General features: G+C 37.3%; 1 protein-coding gene across 2 annotated transcripts in view; it reads left to right on the top strand.

The window, feature by feature from the left end:
- RELN (reelin) overlaps window positions 1–12,007 on the top strand; it is a 527,861-nt gene extending 515,854 nt beyond the window's left edge. The window contains exons 62-65 of one of the 2 annotated variants that reach the window (XM_060107638.1): window positions 789–986; window positions 1,656–1,754; window positions 6,827–6,832; window positions 11,911–12,007. In XM_060107638.1, the coding sequence (XP_059963621.1) occupies window positions 789–986; window positions 1,656–1,754; window positions 6,827–6,832; window positions 11,911–12,007 (400 nt within the window). The remainder of the gene's footprint in view (window positions 1–788; window positions 987–1,655; window positions 1,755–6,826; window positions 6,833–11,910) is intronic. The other variant, XM_060107639.1, reaches the window with a different exon arrangement.
- The last annotated feature ends 1,967 nt before the right edge of the window (window positions 12,008–13,974 follow it).

Genomic DNA, 13,974 nt, shown 5'->3' with positions numbered 1-13,974 from the left:
GATCAACCTGATGTCTTCCTTGACCCCATATATAGCTACAACTAGCCACTTAGTTAATGATTGCACACCATGTCATGCAAGTAACTTTGCTTTAAATTAATTAATGCATTTACCAGTTTAAGTCAGGCTCTTTATTTGACCACCTGTTAATCACTAGGAATCTTACGAGGATAGATTTCCTATGTTTAAAAACTGTATCTTCTAAGGGCAAGGATGCCTGTGAAAAACAAGAGGACACGTCAAACACGATAGCAGATATTGTCCAGAGCCTGTGTGTCTAACTCAGTTTTCCCTCTGCTCTGATCTCCAGACATCCTTTCCTAAAATACACATGATGATTTATCCTTGTCCAGATTCTGTTCAGCTTGAAGCTATTTGTAAAAAGCATGTAGCATAAATACTGTGGTTTTATTTTCTGTCCTCTCCATGTCCTCAGCTGCCTATTTGGCCCATATCACTTTGCAGAGAACAGAAGGTGTTTCAGGAGAAATGCTCTAAAAAGATTTCTAACATCATAAGAAGAAAAAAGATCTTTGAAAGTCAAAATTTTCACTGTGTAGAACACCAGCCTTCTGGGCTTATTTTTCATATGTATGATGTAAAAGATAAGTTCAATAAATTTTGTTACTTATGTGACTTAGTCATAAGACTGGATGCTTCTACTTTTACTATATTATGAACATGAAAATTATGGACTTTAGGAATGAGAAAGATAAAAAATAGAACGTATAACTCCTTGAATACTTCCTGACTTTTGTTTACATGTGGTTTCCCCTGTGTTTGTTCAGCAAAATCATGTTTGTTTTGCAAATTGGGAGTACATCGCAGACAGACAGCTGCAACAGCGACCTGAGTGGCCCCCATGCCGTGGACAAGGCCGTGCTGCTGCAGTACAGTGTCAACAACGGGATCACCTGGCACGTCATCGCGCAGCACCAGCCGAAGGACTTCACACAGGCTCAGAGGGTGTCCTACAACGTCCCCCTGTAAGCGGTCAGAGAGCAAAAGCATGGTGTCACACATGATCCTAACAATTAACAGTGTTTGGTGAAGTTACTGAACCAACACCACAAAAGTAGGTGGTGGCAGAACCAAGACTAATCCAGATCTCCCGAGTTGTGTTACCGTTTTCTATTAGGACAACAGGCACAACTGGAAGCCAGGATAAGGTCAAGAGGGAAGAGAGAAAAACAATTAAATACAAGGGTGCATTGTGCATATTTCCCTCCCGGTAACCAGTGTTTCTAGTCGTTTAGGAAACAACATTTTTAATCTTCTGCTGGGTACACCGGTTTAAAAATTTGCTGAGGATAGGCAGCTTCGTCAGTTTTGCCTGGCATGGTACCCCAGCGTCTAGTACGGTGTCCATCACATAGAAGGCACGTCACATTTGTTGACTAAAGATGTGACTCTTCCAGGTACTAGTGGAGCAAGGGGAAGAAGGGAGAGCGATGTAGAAGGATTGCAAATCCTTGAGTAGCCAATAAAACTTGATGCTGCTTAGGAGAATACTATGACCTGAGCAAATCTAAATTCCATACCCAAAGTTATGTTGATTAAGATTAGACTATTGTAGTTGAAGTCTGGAAGTCACCTACCAGAAAGTTCTCTGTGTTCTAGTGTTTAATCTCTCTGTCCTTCTATCTGTGACCCAGGGAGGCACGGATGAAAGGAGTTTTATTGCGCTGGTGGCAACCACGCCACAATGGAACAGGTCATGATCAATGGGCTTTGGACCATGTGGAGGTCGTCCTGTGAGTATCTGATCCATAGCGTCTCATGTCCATTTCAGAAAGGTTTGAAATTCCTTTGGTATGGCATGCTCCTTAATTCAGTAAGAACTGTCCCTGATGAGAAACCCCCATGGGACCACTTTGGCTTATACTCTTCCACAATGGCAAACTACAGCTCTAGTCAACAGTGAAATAACAAAGCCCCGCATATAATTTAATATACCTTAGAAAACTTCAATAAGCAAAGGTTTATTTAAGGGTTTGACAATATTAATTAAATTGGATCGAACAGAAGTCTCCAGGTAAATGGGAAACAGGGCCTACTACCAGATCTGAGTTGCCTTATAAAATGGAATGACATCCTGAAAAGAAAAAAGGATCTGTACTGGTCTATGTACAGAGTATCACTAGGACATGTGCCCAATTACAAACACCTGTCCTAGCAACAGATGCCTGGGGCATTCTTCCATTTAATGACATGGTCAAAACTAGAAGAAAGAATTCGTGGTTTCAGATTCCTCGTGACCAATCCCAGCGCCTAAGAAGTCAAGCGTGTTCCCCCACGGTTTCTCCCATAGAATAAAGTTGTCAGCACTCTCACCGAACTGGGTTGACTGTTCCACAGTGAGATGACTTGCTTTTTCTCTAACAATCTAGTTCCTGTAGAACTGGAATGCTTATGTCTCGACGGGTTCGGACTGATGGCTCCAAGTGGTTGGCAAGGAGAGGCGAATCTTCTCGGTAGATAGGTTCAAATGTTCATTCTGTTTACCAAATCGGAAACGAAATCAGTCCCTTGGCTGATTTCAGTCATTTTGAAAGCAAATTTAAGTGATTAATTGGTAGGAAGCCTACCAGATTTGTTTTCTTTCAATCATAGCCATGAGCTGAATTTTTCAGTCTTGAGTTAGCCCTCGTCTTAGTTTTCACTGAGGCACCTGCTTGCATGGCATCCATATCAATCCCCAAATCCAAGAGCAACCCGGTTCCTACACAAGCTCCCACTGTGCGCTCTGCTGCTTTGGACAACTTGCTGGGCTCTGCCTCCATAAGATAGAGTTGAAGTTTAAAGTAACAGTCCAGACTCACTTGAATCTATATTATGAGGCTGATGTTTTACTTAGATTTTGATTTCCTCAGACTGCATTATTCCAGGAGAATAGACTAACCTGGGCTCTAAAATGAATGACGTATGGTAAGTTCAGAGAGAGAGATATCCAGACAGACCAAAAGCCAACCCTCTAGCCATTATGCTCTGGCTACTTTCCTTTCAGAGCAGCGCTTCTCAATCTGATTGAACATCAGAATCACTTAGGAGCTTTTGGAAGCATCAATGAGTGTCCCAATGTCCATGCCCATACCTACGGATTACTTGATTTAAATTGATCTTCAGTGAGACCTGAGCATCGGTCTTTTGTAAAAGCACCTCAGTTCATTCTAATAAACTGGTTGAGAATCAAATTTAGAGTCAATAACCAGTTTTTATCTTTCAAGTCTCTTGCCAAGACAGTTTACCTTAATGGGGCTTCCTGTGCCTGACAAAGCATTACCAACGTTTATGGAAAGTTCAAAGCTTGACAGTCCTCAGTAGAAGGCAGGATGCTAATACTGACCTTGGGTAGATACAACAACTGTTAACATGTCATGGGTTTGAAAGGATATTTCTTATCCCCCCATACAACCAAGCAATTGCAGTTATGCAGTTTGGATTTCAAAGGCATATTATCACCTCAGTTCCCTCCCATGTACTAAGATTAAAGAGTAGGTGGGGTCAGAAGTACAAATATACTCCATGGTATAAAATAACCCCTTGACAATTTGGGGGCAGAACAGAGTTGACCTGCTGCTTCAGAGGTTCTCATCACACAGCGCCCCAGGGAACCTTCTGGTATACCTTCTGGTGAACCTTCTGGTATATGCTGTTGGTATTAAGTTTTATAAGCAGTAACCAGAACCATGATATTATTACAAGAATCAAGGTCAGACTATATAAGATCCCAGAAACCTAGCATTTCTGGTATTTTTCTGGAGCAATCATCTGTATTTATAAAGACTTCACTTTTATGCCATCTCCAGAATGTTAAGACTTCGAAGAGTTTAGCACGTAGGCACCTGTCTGCTCTTATTCCACATGATTGTTTCAAAGTCTCAGGGCACTAAAACATTTCAAATGAGAAAACAGCATTGCCACACATGCAGAGTCTTGCATGACTTGAGTTTTATTCAGTCTTCTTTTGGTGAATAATTTTAAATTATAGCTTTACACGTGTTACCATAAAATTTTATATATTTATATAAATATGTGTGTTTATATATATAATATGTTAAAATTTGTTAAAACTAAAGGAGTCACTTTGTTTTCCTTCTTTTTTGGAAAGAAGAAATACTTCATAAAGCTGAGTTCAATCAATGAGTTGTTTAAAAAATACGGTACAAAGAAATTATATTTTCAGAACCATGTTTTTGATGTTTTGCTCTTGTCTTAGGATTTAATATTTCTATGCCACTGTATTCTTTCAAACTGCTTATTTTCAGAAGAGTCACAAAATGTTTTAAGGCATTTGCTAGTTAATATGCCCTTAGTAGCTCTACAAAACAGTTACTTTAATTCATTTATTTGATGAGCTTAAAAATGAAGTTCGGGCTTCCCTGGTGGCGCAGTGGTTGAGAGTCCGCCTGCCGATGCAGGGGACACACGTTCGTGCCCCGGTCCAGGAAGATCCCACATGCCGCGGAGCGGCTGGGCCCGTGAGCCATGGCTGCTGGGCCTGCATGTCCGGAGCCTGTGCTCCGCAACGGGAGAGGCCACAACAGTGAGAGGTCCGCATATCGCAAAAAAAAAAAAAAAAAAAAAAAAAAAAAATGAAGTTCCAGATAATTCAGAAAAATAAAATATAATAATTTTTCCAAGTGTCTTGCAACCAAGTAAAGCACAAAGAAGCCAGCCAAGGTTCATGTCACAATTCACAAATATTACTAATTATAACTTTGCTGCAGTAGATGTATATTTAGAAATGGAGAGGTGGAATACTCCCATAAAGCCCTATTAAATTCAAAATATCCTCCTAATTAACTATACTTTTGTATAATAACACTTAGTTATAGGAACTAATAATGTTAACTCCTGGGCTTCCCTGGTGGCGCAGTGGTTGAGAGTCCGCCTGCCGATGCAGGGGACACGGGTTCGTGCCCCGGTCTGGGAAGATCCCACATGCCGCGGAGCGGCTGGGCCCGTGAGCCATGGCCGCTGAGCCTGCGCGTCTGGAGCCTGTGCTCCACAACGGGAGAGGCCACAACAGTGAGAGGCCCGCGTACCGCAAAAAAATAATAATAATAATAATGTTAACTCCTTAAGTGTGGAGGGCACAGGAGGCTGAGGTGCATATCTCAAGAGATACAAGCCCTGCCTAATTGAATGCCGCAGATAGGGCAACTAATATGTTTTTTGCAACCAATGGTTGGGGGTATACATTTTTAGAACATATTTTCTTTTCTGAGTAAAGATTGGCCCTAATCTAGCTTTATTACCATAGTTTAGCTTTTGTGCACGTGCACTAAGAACACATGCTAAAAACTCCTAGAAAGAAAAACTGGTCACGCGTGGTATCTTGAGTCTAACCCCAGTATTGCCCATATTAACCAAGAAGAAACATGAGTTTGATGAGAAAAAAATGTAGCACTTTTGAAAATATTTCAGAGTTTAGGAGTGCATCCTAAATGAGCAAGATAGAGAATATAGTTTTAATTTAATGGTTTAATTCTAAGATACTCCATCCAGAAGGATTTGTTTCATAAATATGGATATACAGAATAAGCCCCACACCATAAAGATAAAAACCACAGTTTTAGCATTTAACAAGCGAAGTCACTTATGCCTTATGCTTGTTTGAGAGTGTAATCTCCCCACTCTGATGATGTTTTTCAATAAAACCTGCACATGGAAAGCACTTCATGACGATAAGCCTTTGCTAATCTGCCACAGAACAGATGAACTGAATTGACAGATCACTTTTTTCCAGCCTCACTAGCTTACAAAAAGTCCTCATCCGTAAAGTCTGAGTGATGCAGCTTAACACAGTCATTGACAATCAAGCATCAGAAACCTAATGTCTCTGAATTCATTGGCTAGTGTAGACTATTTGTTTTTCAGTAAATGTTTTTGAATACATTTGGGCAGATCCCTTACAAGATCCATGCTGGTGGGGTTCTTCTTAGGATAAAAGGGAATCCTTTGTCTTATTGCTGGGCACTCACCCTTCTACCCTAAGAATCTCCCTCACCCAACTATGCATTTCATTCACACATCACATTTCCTGTGTACGTGTCTAAGTCACAACCTGTCATGTGTACAAGGAAGCGGGCCAATTTTTGCATGTGTCCCTTGAAAGCAAATGGCTCAGTAAAGAGTCAGCCTTTGTGAATTGATGTACGAAAAAGTGAATTATTACCACATTTGCTGAGAATTGGAAACGCATATGCTGCTAACTATGGTCTTAAAGGCATTTATCAGATTTTATAATATGAGTTCCATCATGGCTATTCCCTCATGTATTCATTATCAAGATACTGTCACAGTTTTGGCACAAATGATTTATGGAGAACAGCAGATTACATTTGTTGCAAAGCATATTTATCCTTTATTAAATTTGATTGTGTTGTTTGATATAGAGGACTTACGTATTTTTAAGAGCCCATTCCTTAATATATTCAGGAATAAGTATGTTCTAAAATGTAAATAATTGAAAAATCAAATAATAAAATTAATGGTAGTTATTAAACTATTACTTTCATATTTATACTTTATATGCAACATTTATGCCAAATGTAGTACTATAGCTACATGTACCTTGACATACGGTTATGAGCAAATATTGCATGTTGCATTACATAGAAAAGTTAAATATATGTATATATTAGGTATAGGAGAATAAGAAATAACTTCTTTAATTTTTATTTTCAAAAGAGATGAAAAATCCTATATCGCATCTAAACCTGATCAGACTTTTATGACTAATCACAGTGCTGCATGTGTTGAAAGGCATTTTTTAACTTGTGTTATATTTCATTATTTGCTGTCATTGGTTTTCCACTAGAGTAAGGTAAGTCCTCTTACTAATTCCGGGGAACTGTTTACTAATAGTTTCGTCAGTGTTACCTACGTTAACTGAGAAGTTTTGTAGAAGACCTTTGCAACTGAAAAAAAAACCTGTGAAAACAAAGTTATATGTGATACTGAAATATACTGGAACACTTGAAACCTATATCATGTAAACTCGGAGTTCAGCCAAATTGTGGTAATTTTCTGATGTATACAATATGGGGCACAAGAGTATAGACCAGAGTACCAATCAGCATTCCTTCATTTGAATGTTTGACTCTGTGCCTGGGATTTTGTTAGGTGCTCTTGAAACGTTAACAGTTTATAAGTTTGTTATGAGGGGAAAGTGAAAATAGAAATGTGTGGAAAAGAGCTAGGGGCTTTGATTAAATGGAGTGTCTTTCAAAAGATCTCTTGTGCTGGAGATAAGTGAGGATGCCTAGACTTCTTAATTTTATTCTAAGTTAATAAATGAACAGGCAAAAGGGAATGGGTTTATTCATAATATTTGTGAGTTCTAGATGCTATCCTTAGGTAAGATTGGCCTTTTTAAATATATATTTACATTTGCTCTCTAATAGAGAAACTTTAAAACTTAGGAAAGAAGGAATCCTTAGGTAAGATTGGCCTTCTTTAATATATATTTACATTGGTCCTCTGATGGAGATACTTTAAACTTAGGAAAGAAGGTAAAATGTTTATCATTTATTAAACAAATGCATATTCTACTAGAAGCTTTCATTTAATCCTTACAATTCCCCAAGGCACACAATATCAGATATTATTCCTATCCTCATTCAGCAGGGAAAAGAATGAAACCTTCTACATTTGTGAGATATATGAGCCCACACTTACCTACATGTAGCCCTCCTGAAAACACATGGCCTTGAAAGTAAAATGTACTTTTTTTTCTTCTATACAGGGCAGTTTCATTGATTAGTTTCAGTGGCAGCTTCCCATTCTACTCTCATCAATATTTCTCTGAAAGATAATGGCAGTCACTGGATTCTTATTTTTGCATTGATATAAAATATTATTTATTGTATCATTTTGTTTTGATGAAAAATAAATTACTGAACAGTAAAAATACCTAAATTTCTGTGAGTTCAAATTACTTCTACCAAGTCTCTATCTTCCCCATTTTCTTTAGAATCAATTAAAAAATCAGTCAACTTTTTTCATAATAATAACCTAAGATAGTGGCTCCAGTGCAGAAGAGCAGTTCGAGAGAACACAGTCACTAGTCCTTGAAAAAACTTGCAATATCTGTATTTCCTATGCAGAAACAGGGATGCATTTTATTATTCCATATGCTGTCTAAAGTCCCCAAATTCCCTCAGTGATAATGGAAATTTAAGTTAGCATTTCCAAAAAGTCATCATTCTCCCTTCCTTCAATGACTTAACTCATAATGGGAGTTTATAAATGGACCTAGTTCTATTCAGAATCAAAGCAAATTAATAAGTACTGTAGTTGATATGCCTTGGGATGAATATTACCTGATTTCACTGGAATTATAATAAAAATACTTTCCCCTATAATCACAGTGAAGAAATAAATCCTTAAAATTCCACCACACCTTAATTATTTTGGTTATAGTTTTATCTATAACTATACATCTACATGTATCAAAAACAAAAATAGGCTCTCAGATCTGCTTCACAAAAAAAGATAATAAGCATGAGATCTTTATACTTGTTTAAAATTCCCCTAATGCCCAATCCTATAACTTAGACATTTTAGAAGCCACAACAAGTTTAATAACCATGTCAGTTTATTAAATGGTCCTCGAAGCAGGCAGCACTTTGGTATAGCTTCCCATGGTGTTTGATTTTCAAAAGCTTATGAACTGGAAAAATCTGCTTTGTTAGATTCCAACTTAACTGTCTCCAGAGATATTTATGCTTTACATAACAAAATTACTAGTTAGTTTCAAGTGTGCTTTGAAAATGTGGCCATTTCTAATGTGACTACAAAACACTAGACATCTATAGCAAATGCTGAGTGCATATCAACATTCGCAGAGATCCAAAGATATGCTACTGATACGAAAATGTATTCAAAATTAAAGGGTATCCAGTGAATCAAAATGCCTCCTAAAGTAGAGGTCAGCTTCCAAGCTGGACTGATTGATTATCAAGGTATTAAAAGATCTGCAACCTGTTAATATTTATTTTCTCACATACAAAAATGAAGAATTTAAATCAGTCCATAATAAGTAAATAGTTATATGGAGAAGTGGCTTTAAAGCCATTAAACATGCACATCAACTTTTGTTCAAATTAAATGTTCCTTTGTTCCCGGATATGGAGGTCACTTTCATGTCCATCTCGGTCACATTAAGGTAACTAAATATCTTGAGTGTTCTGAGTTTATCTTTTTACCGTGTAAGATATTTTAACTATTTTAAATTCTCTTTGAGTACCTTATATCTTTAAATGTGTTTTCAACGGAATATTTTCATTGCTTTAACTTTGCAATTATTCCTTATAGTTAAAGAGTAATGATTTACAACAGGAATCCAATCAGTAAGTCACCATAAGTTCAACAAACATGCCTTGACCCCCCAGGGGTCAGGCAGGAGGCTCAGCACTCTGATGTGGGGCTGGAGGGAGTGGGGCACATCCACGACACCCACCGCAGTTTAGTCAATGGGGAGCCAAGAGGTGAACACAAATCATCTCCATGCAAAGCAGAAACTGAGCACTATGGGGGTTCACAGGAGGGGGCGGAAATCCCTACTGCAGGGGGTAAGCAAGAAAGAAAATGTGATACTTGAAAATGAGTAGGAATTTTAGGAAGCTGTGTTGGGGATTGTCCAATAAGGCAGATGGATGGGGCTCAAGGTGAGTCTGAATAGAGATGTCTGTGTGAGGTGTAGCGGATGAAAGGACTTGAAAAACAGAGTAAGTGAAACATGTGGAGGACTTGAAATAGCTGGCGAAGTTGACTTACAAGGATTATGAATGGTTTTGTTGTATTTTTTTTTTAACAAGATAAAGCCAGCATTTGAGGGAAAGTTTACTGAAACTGGTGTGCAAAATTCATTGTATGTATGCGTGGGAAGATGCACACACACACATACATACAATTACACATTCGGTGATACTTTCTTAGTATTTCATAGTATCTTTTCAGTGGTGTTTCTTTCATAAGGGGAGAGAATGTGGAGGCTAGCTTAGGGGGCCACTGTAATAGCTCAGGGAAATTCAGGGAAAGGGCCACAAGTTATCCTAGGATGCTGGCAGGAAGACAGCTAGTGCCAGTCCCAATCTTCTGTGACTAAAGAGGTGAGAGGTTTCTTTCTCCTGACACTTGATTAGTTCAATACATTAGGTCGTTGTCCGTTTTTTGTAACTAGACTTTACGTAGGCAGCAACTAGTACTTATAGCAGCTAATGAATAATGGATGCATTCATTTCCTTCTTCAACTATGACATTGAAACAGGTCAACTTGGTTGACACAGGGGAGCAAGGAGGATAGTCAAGCTACCTGAAGACGAAACCTGATTTTTTTCTTTTTCTCTACAGTGTCTTCAGAGTATATTTTGTTTCCATTCTATAGTTTCTAGCATTTTGATAGTATAGAAATCCAGGGTGAAAAGTTATTAGCACTTTATTTTGCAAAATATATATCAATGTGATGTCTTCTTTTTATCAAGTTTTCAGCACAGATACTATTGCTTTTTGATTAAACATATCTGATGAAGTTCACTTTATGCATTTTCCTTTGAGAGATTTTATTATAAATTTTCTTTTCTAATGATCAAACATCTAGAAAATCCTATTTTAAAGGTTTCTGTATGTTACAAGTGTTAGTATAATATCCTAGGTAAAACAGTATCATTTTACACCTTGCCTGGTCTGTTGATCATTAATAACTCAGAAGAATACACTGCTCAGTGCAAAATTATCCATTCCCACCTCTTTACCGTGACTCAAGTTCATGTCATATTGACTGACCTTCATGGTGATAGCACATCACATGACATTATCCTGCTCCATACCCATTTTATGTTCCCATAAAATTAAGGAGGAAAAGACTTTAGGACCAGACAGTATTCAAGAGACTCAGTGAATTTGGAAAATACTAAGAGGCTCACACTTAAAAACCACACTTCAATGCTACATAGAGACATGTTGTCACTCCAGTCCATGTGTGAAAGGAGTCTGATTCTTGTCAGTGACCTTATGGATAATGATCCTTTTTAAATTACATTTTGATACCAAAACTTTAACAGCTGTCTCTACCAGTATCGTGCATATTCCTACAGGCTCCTAAAATCCATTTTCAGTATTTTTATCAGCTTCACGTAGAGTATGTATGCATGAACGTGTATGTACATACATGGAGGGAATATATACACATACATTGACATCTATACATTGAATTACACTTTCTTAGTATTTTATGATCTTTTTTCAGTGGGGTGTCTCCTTCATAAGGCCATGTGTATAGAATATGACCCAAGCTGCTTATTGTTTGAGGAAGGCAGTGGAATCCGACCTTCTGAGAAAAAAACTTTCTTCCTTATTTTGCCCCTGAGACTGCATAAAATAGGAAGCTCAAGCTGATTCAGATAACAAGTTTGTTTTCCCTTTGTTTTTGCTTTTTAAGCTTTAAATGAAAATGTTTGCTGAAAGAATCAGATTATGCTTTCTACTTGTTAAAGACGTATTTAAATAAGGTAATGGGTACAGCCCGCACCTTGTCTCAAATGAACTCCATCCAAGTAAATGTTTTCAGAAAAAGTTCAAGAATGAAATTAAAAATCCAAAAAGTTTCGGTCCAGTTTTGCAATGAATCAAGAGAATTTACCATTTTTTCTGGTTCGGGCCTCACTCATGAAAAGAAGGGAATTTCTTCAAGGCCAAAGGCAGTGAATTCAGGTGTCAACCTTTAGTTCTTCTATTCTGGGGTGGTAATGTCAGCATGACCTATTAACCCTGAAAAATTTCAAATAAGTATCAGGGTAACTTAGGACCTAGACTAAGGTTCTAGATTGTGCTTTCAATGATGGGACTTACATGCTCTTTCTCCTTTCCCTCCCCTGCCTCTGTCCTTTCTGATTTTAACAGCACTCGCAAACAAAATTACATGATGAATTTTTCACGACAACATGGGCTCAGGCACTTCTACAACAGAAGACGAAGGTCACTTAGACGATACCCATGAGGAATCAAAAAGTTTATTTTTCCTTCCAACTTGTGATGTGTTGTTTTCCGTTCTTTTAAATCTTGTACTGCATCTGATATCAGGAAATTTCTGTGAAGGACTTGGTGATTAACTGAAAGCCCTTCTCCAGACTGAGTATACACCACTTTCCCACACTGTGAACTAATGACAAGTGACTTATTTTCTCATAAGTAAATGTCTTCATGTTGATGTGTCTGTGCAAATTGTGATCTGTGGTAATATCAGTTACAGTGGCAGTATTGAAAATAAGAAATAGTTTAACAGAAAAAAAAGTTTAAGCACAAAAGTTTAAGAGATTTTATGTTTAAAATGGCATTTAGTACAGTATTTAACATTCTTGGTCACAAAGCTATTTAAGTGGACTGTATTTCAGCTATGTATCATGTTTTATATGATTAAATTATCATTGTTTGTCCTTTATGTATTCTCTTCTACAATATAACAACACATTGACACTGTATTTACTTATGTCGCAATATTTTGCTGCTGAATTTCAGGCTACTTATATCCTGCAGAAAATTCATTGAAATACCTACTCAAGAAGATAGTTGTAAAGATATTGTATCTCCTTTAATATACCCCTTGAAATGTATGTTGGCTTAGCGTTGTTTTGTGGATAAGAAAGATGCCTGACCTTGAAATATTTTCTACTTAAAAATTGTGGATGAAGACCCTATCTCCCACAAAGGAATTCCCATTTCCTTGTCTAAAGATTCTTTTAAAGTGTTCTGTGGCTGATTTACTAACAGTAACTGCCATTTTGTGTCTGTGGTAACAGAGTGATTTGTAAAACAGTGGATGTTTTCATTGTGTTCTCTTTGTGGATTGTTTTTCCTGCGGGTCATATTCATACCTTTCTGATGAAGTTGTACCAACACCAGCAACATTATAATGGCCCTGTAGCCCTGAACTCTCTATTAACGTAACGAAAAGGTTGCACTCTAGGGTGAACCATGCTAAAAGACCATGCTTAAATAAAAATTATGTTCAAAAGCCATTTGAAGTTCATTTGTCTTTATTTACTGTTAATTAAATTTTCTGTAGGATTTATAAACCTGGTCAGGTTTGGAGAGAACAGTGTCAAATATATTTACGGTTTTTTAATTTTGTTTCATCATTGATAATAGCAATTATGAAGTCACACTCTCAATGTAGCCATTTTTCTCTTACTCAGGTTTTTTCTATTTTTCACTCTGTAATTACACTAAGAAAAGCCAGTAGAGAATTTTGAAAACTATTTAACTCCTGAAAATTTTGTTAGCTGCTGACATGATGCCTGGCTCATAATAAGTACTCATGCATTCATTCAGCAAATATCTACTGAGTGTTTGCTATTTGACAGGCACTGTGCTAAGTGTTGAGGATAAAAATGCTGATTGAGACATTTTCCCTGCTTGTTTTTAACATCTACAAAAAAATAAATATGTTGATATTGTTGAATTTGTTGGCTTTCCAGAGGGCTAAAAATATATACCCAGGTAATAAAGGGCTGAATGTCAGTAGTATTTCTCATTGGATGATCTCCAATGAGATTGGATATCATTGGATTTCTCATTGAAACGATAAGGGATGATCTCACTGAGAAGTTTAGTTAAATTTTATTTTGAGTCTGGTATCAAATCCATTGTAAATCATTGCCTTGGAGATACAAGGCCTTCTTTTTTCTACCTAATATATGACATATTGTATAATTCAGTGCATATGTGGCCCATAAATGTTTCTAAATATTGTATCTTAATTGTTGATTCTTCGTTCACAAATTGTCTGCTGCTGGCTCACCATTTGGTGGTATTTTTGTCTCATTTTTTTCATTGGTACGAGGGGTTGAATTTTTCCCAAAGCCTCATCTTTCCAAGTAACTTATATGTGCCATAGAACTACCCCCTGACTACGGCTGAGCTATTTTCAGTGCTCCCATCCATGTGTCTCGCCGTCAGAACAGGATT

The sequence above is a fragment of the Mesoplodon densirostris genome, chromosome 9 (assembly GCF_025265405.1).
Source record: "Mesoplodon densirostris isolate mMesDen1 chromosome 9, mMesDen1 primary haplotype, whole genome shotgun sequence".
Lineage (NCBI taxonomy): Eukaryota > Metazoa > Chordata > Mammalia > Artiodactyla > Ziphiidae > Mesoplodon > Mesoplodon densirostris.
This window is presented reverse-complemented; position numbering and strand designations above follow the sequence as displayed.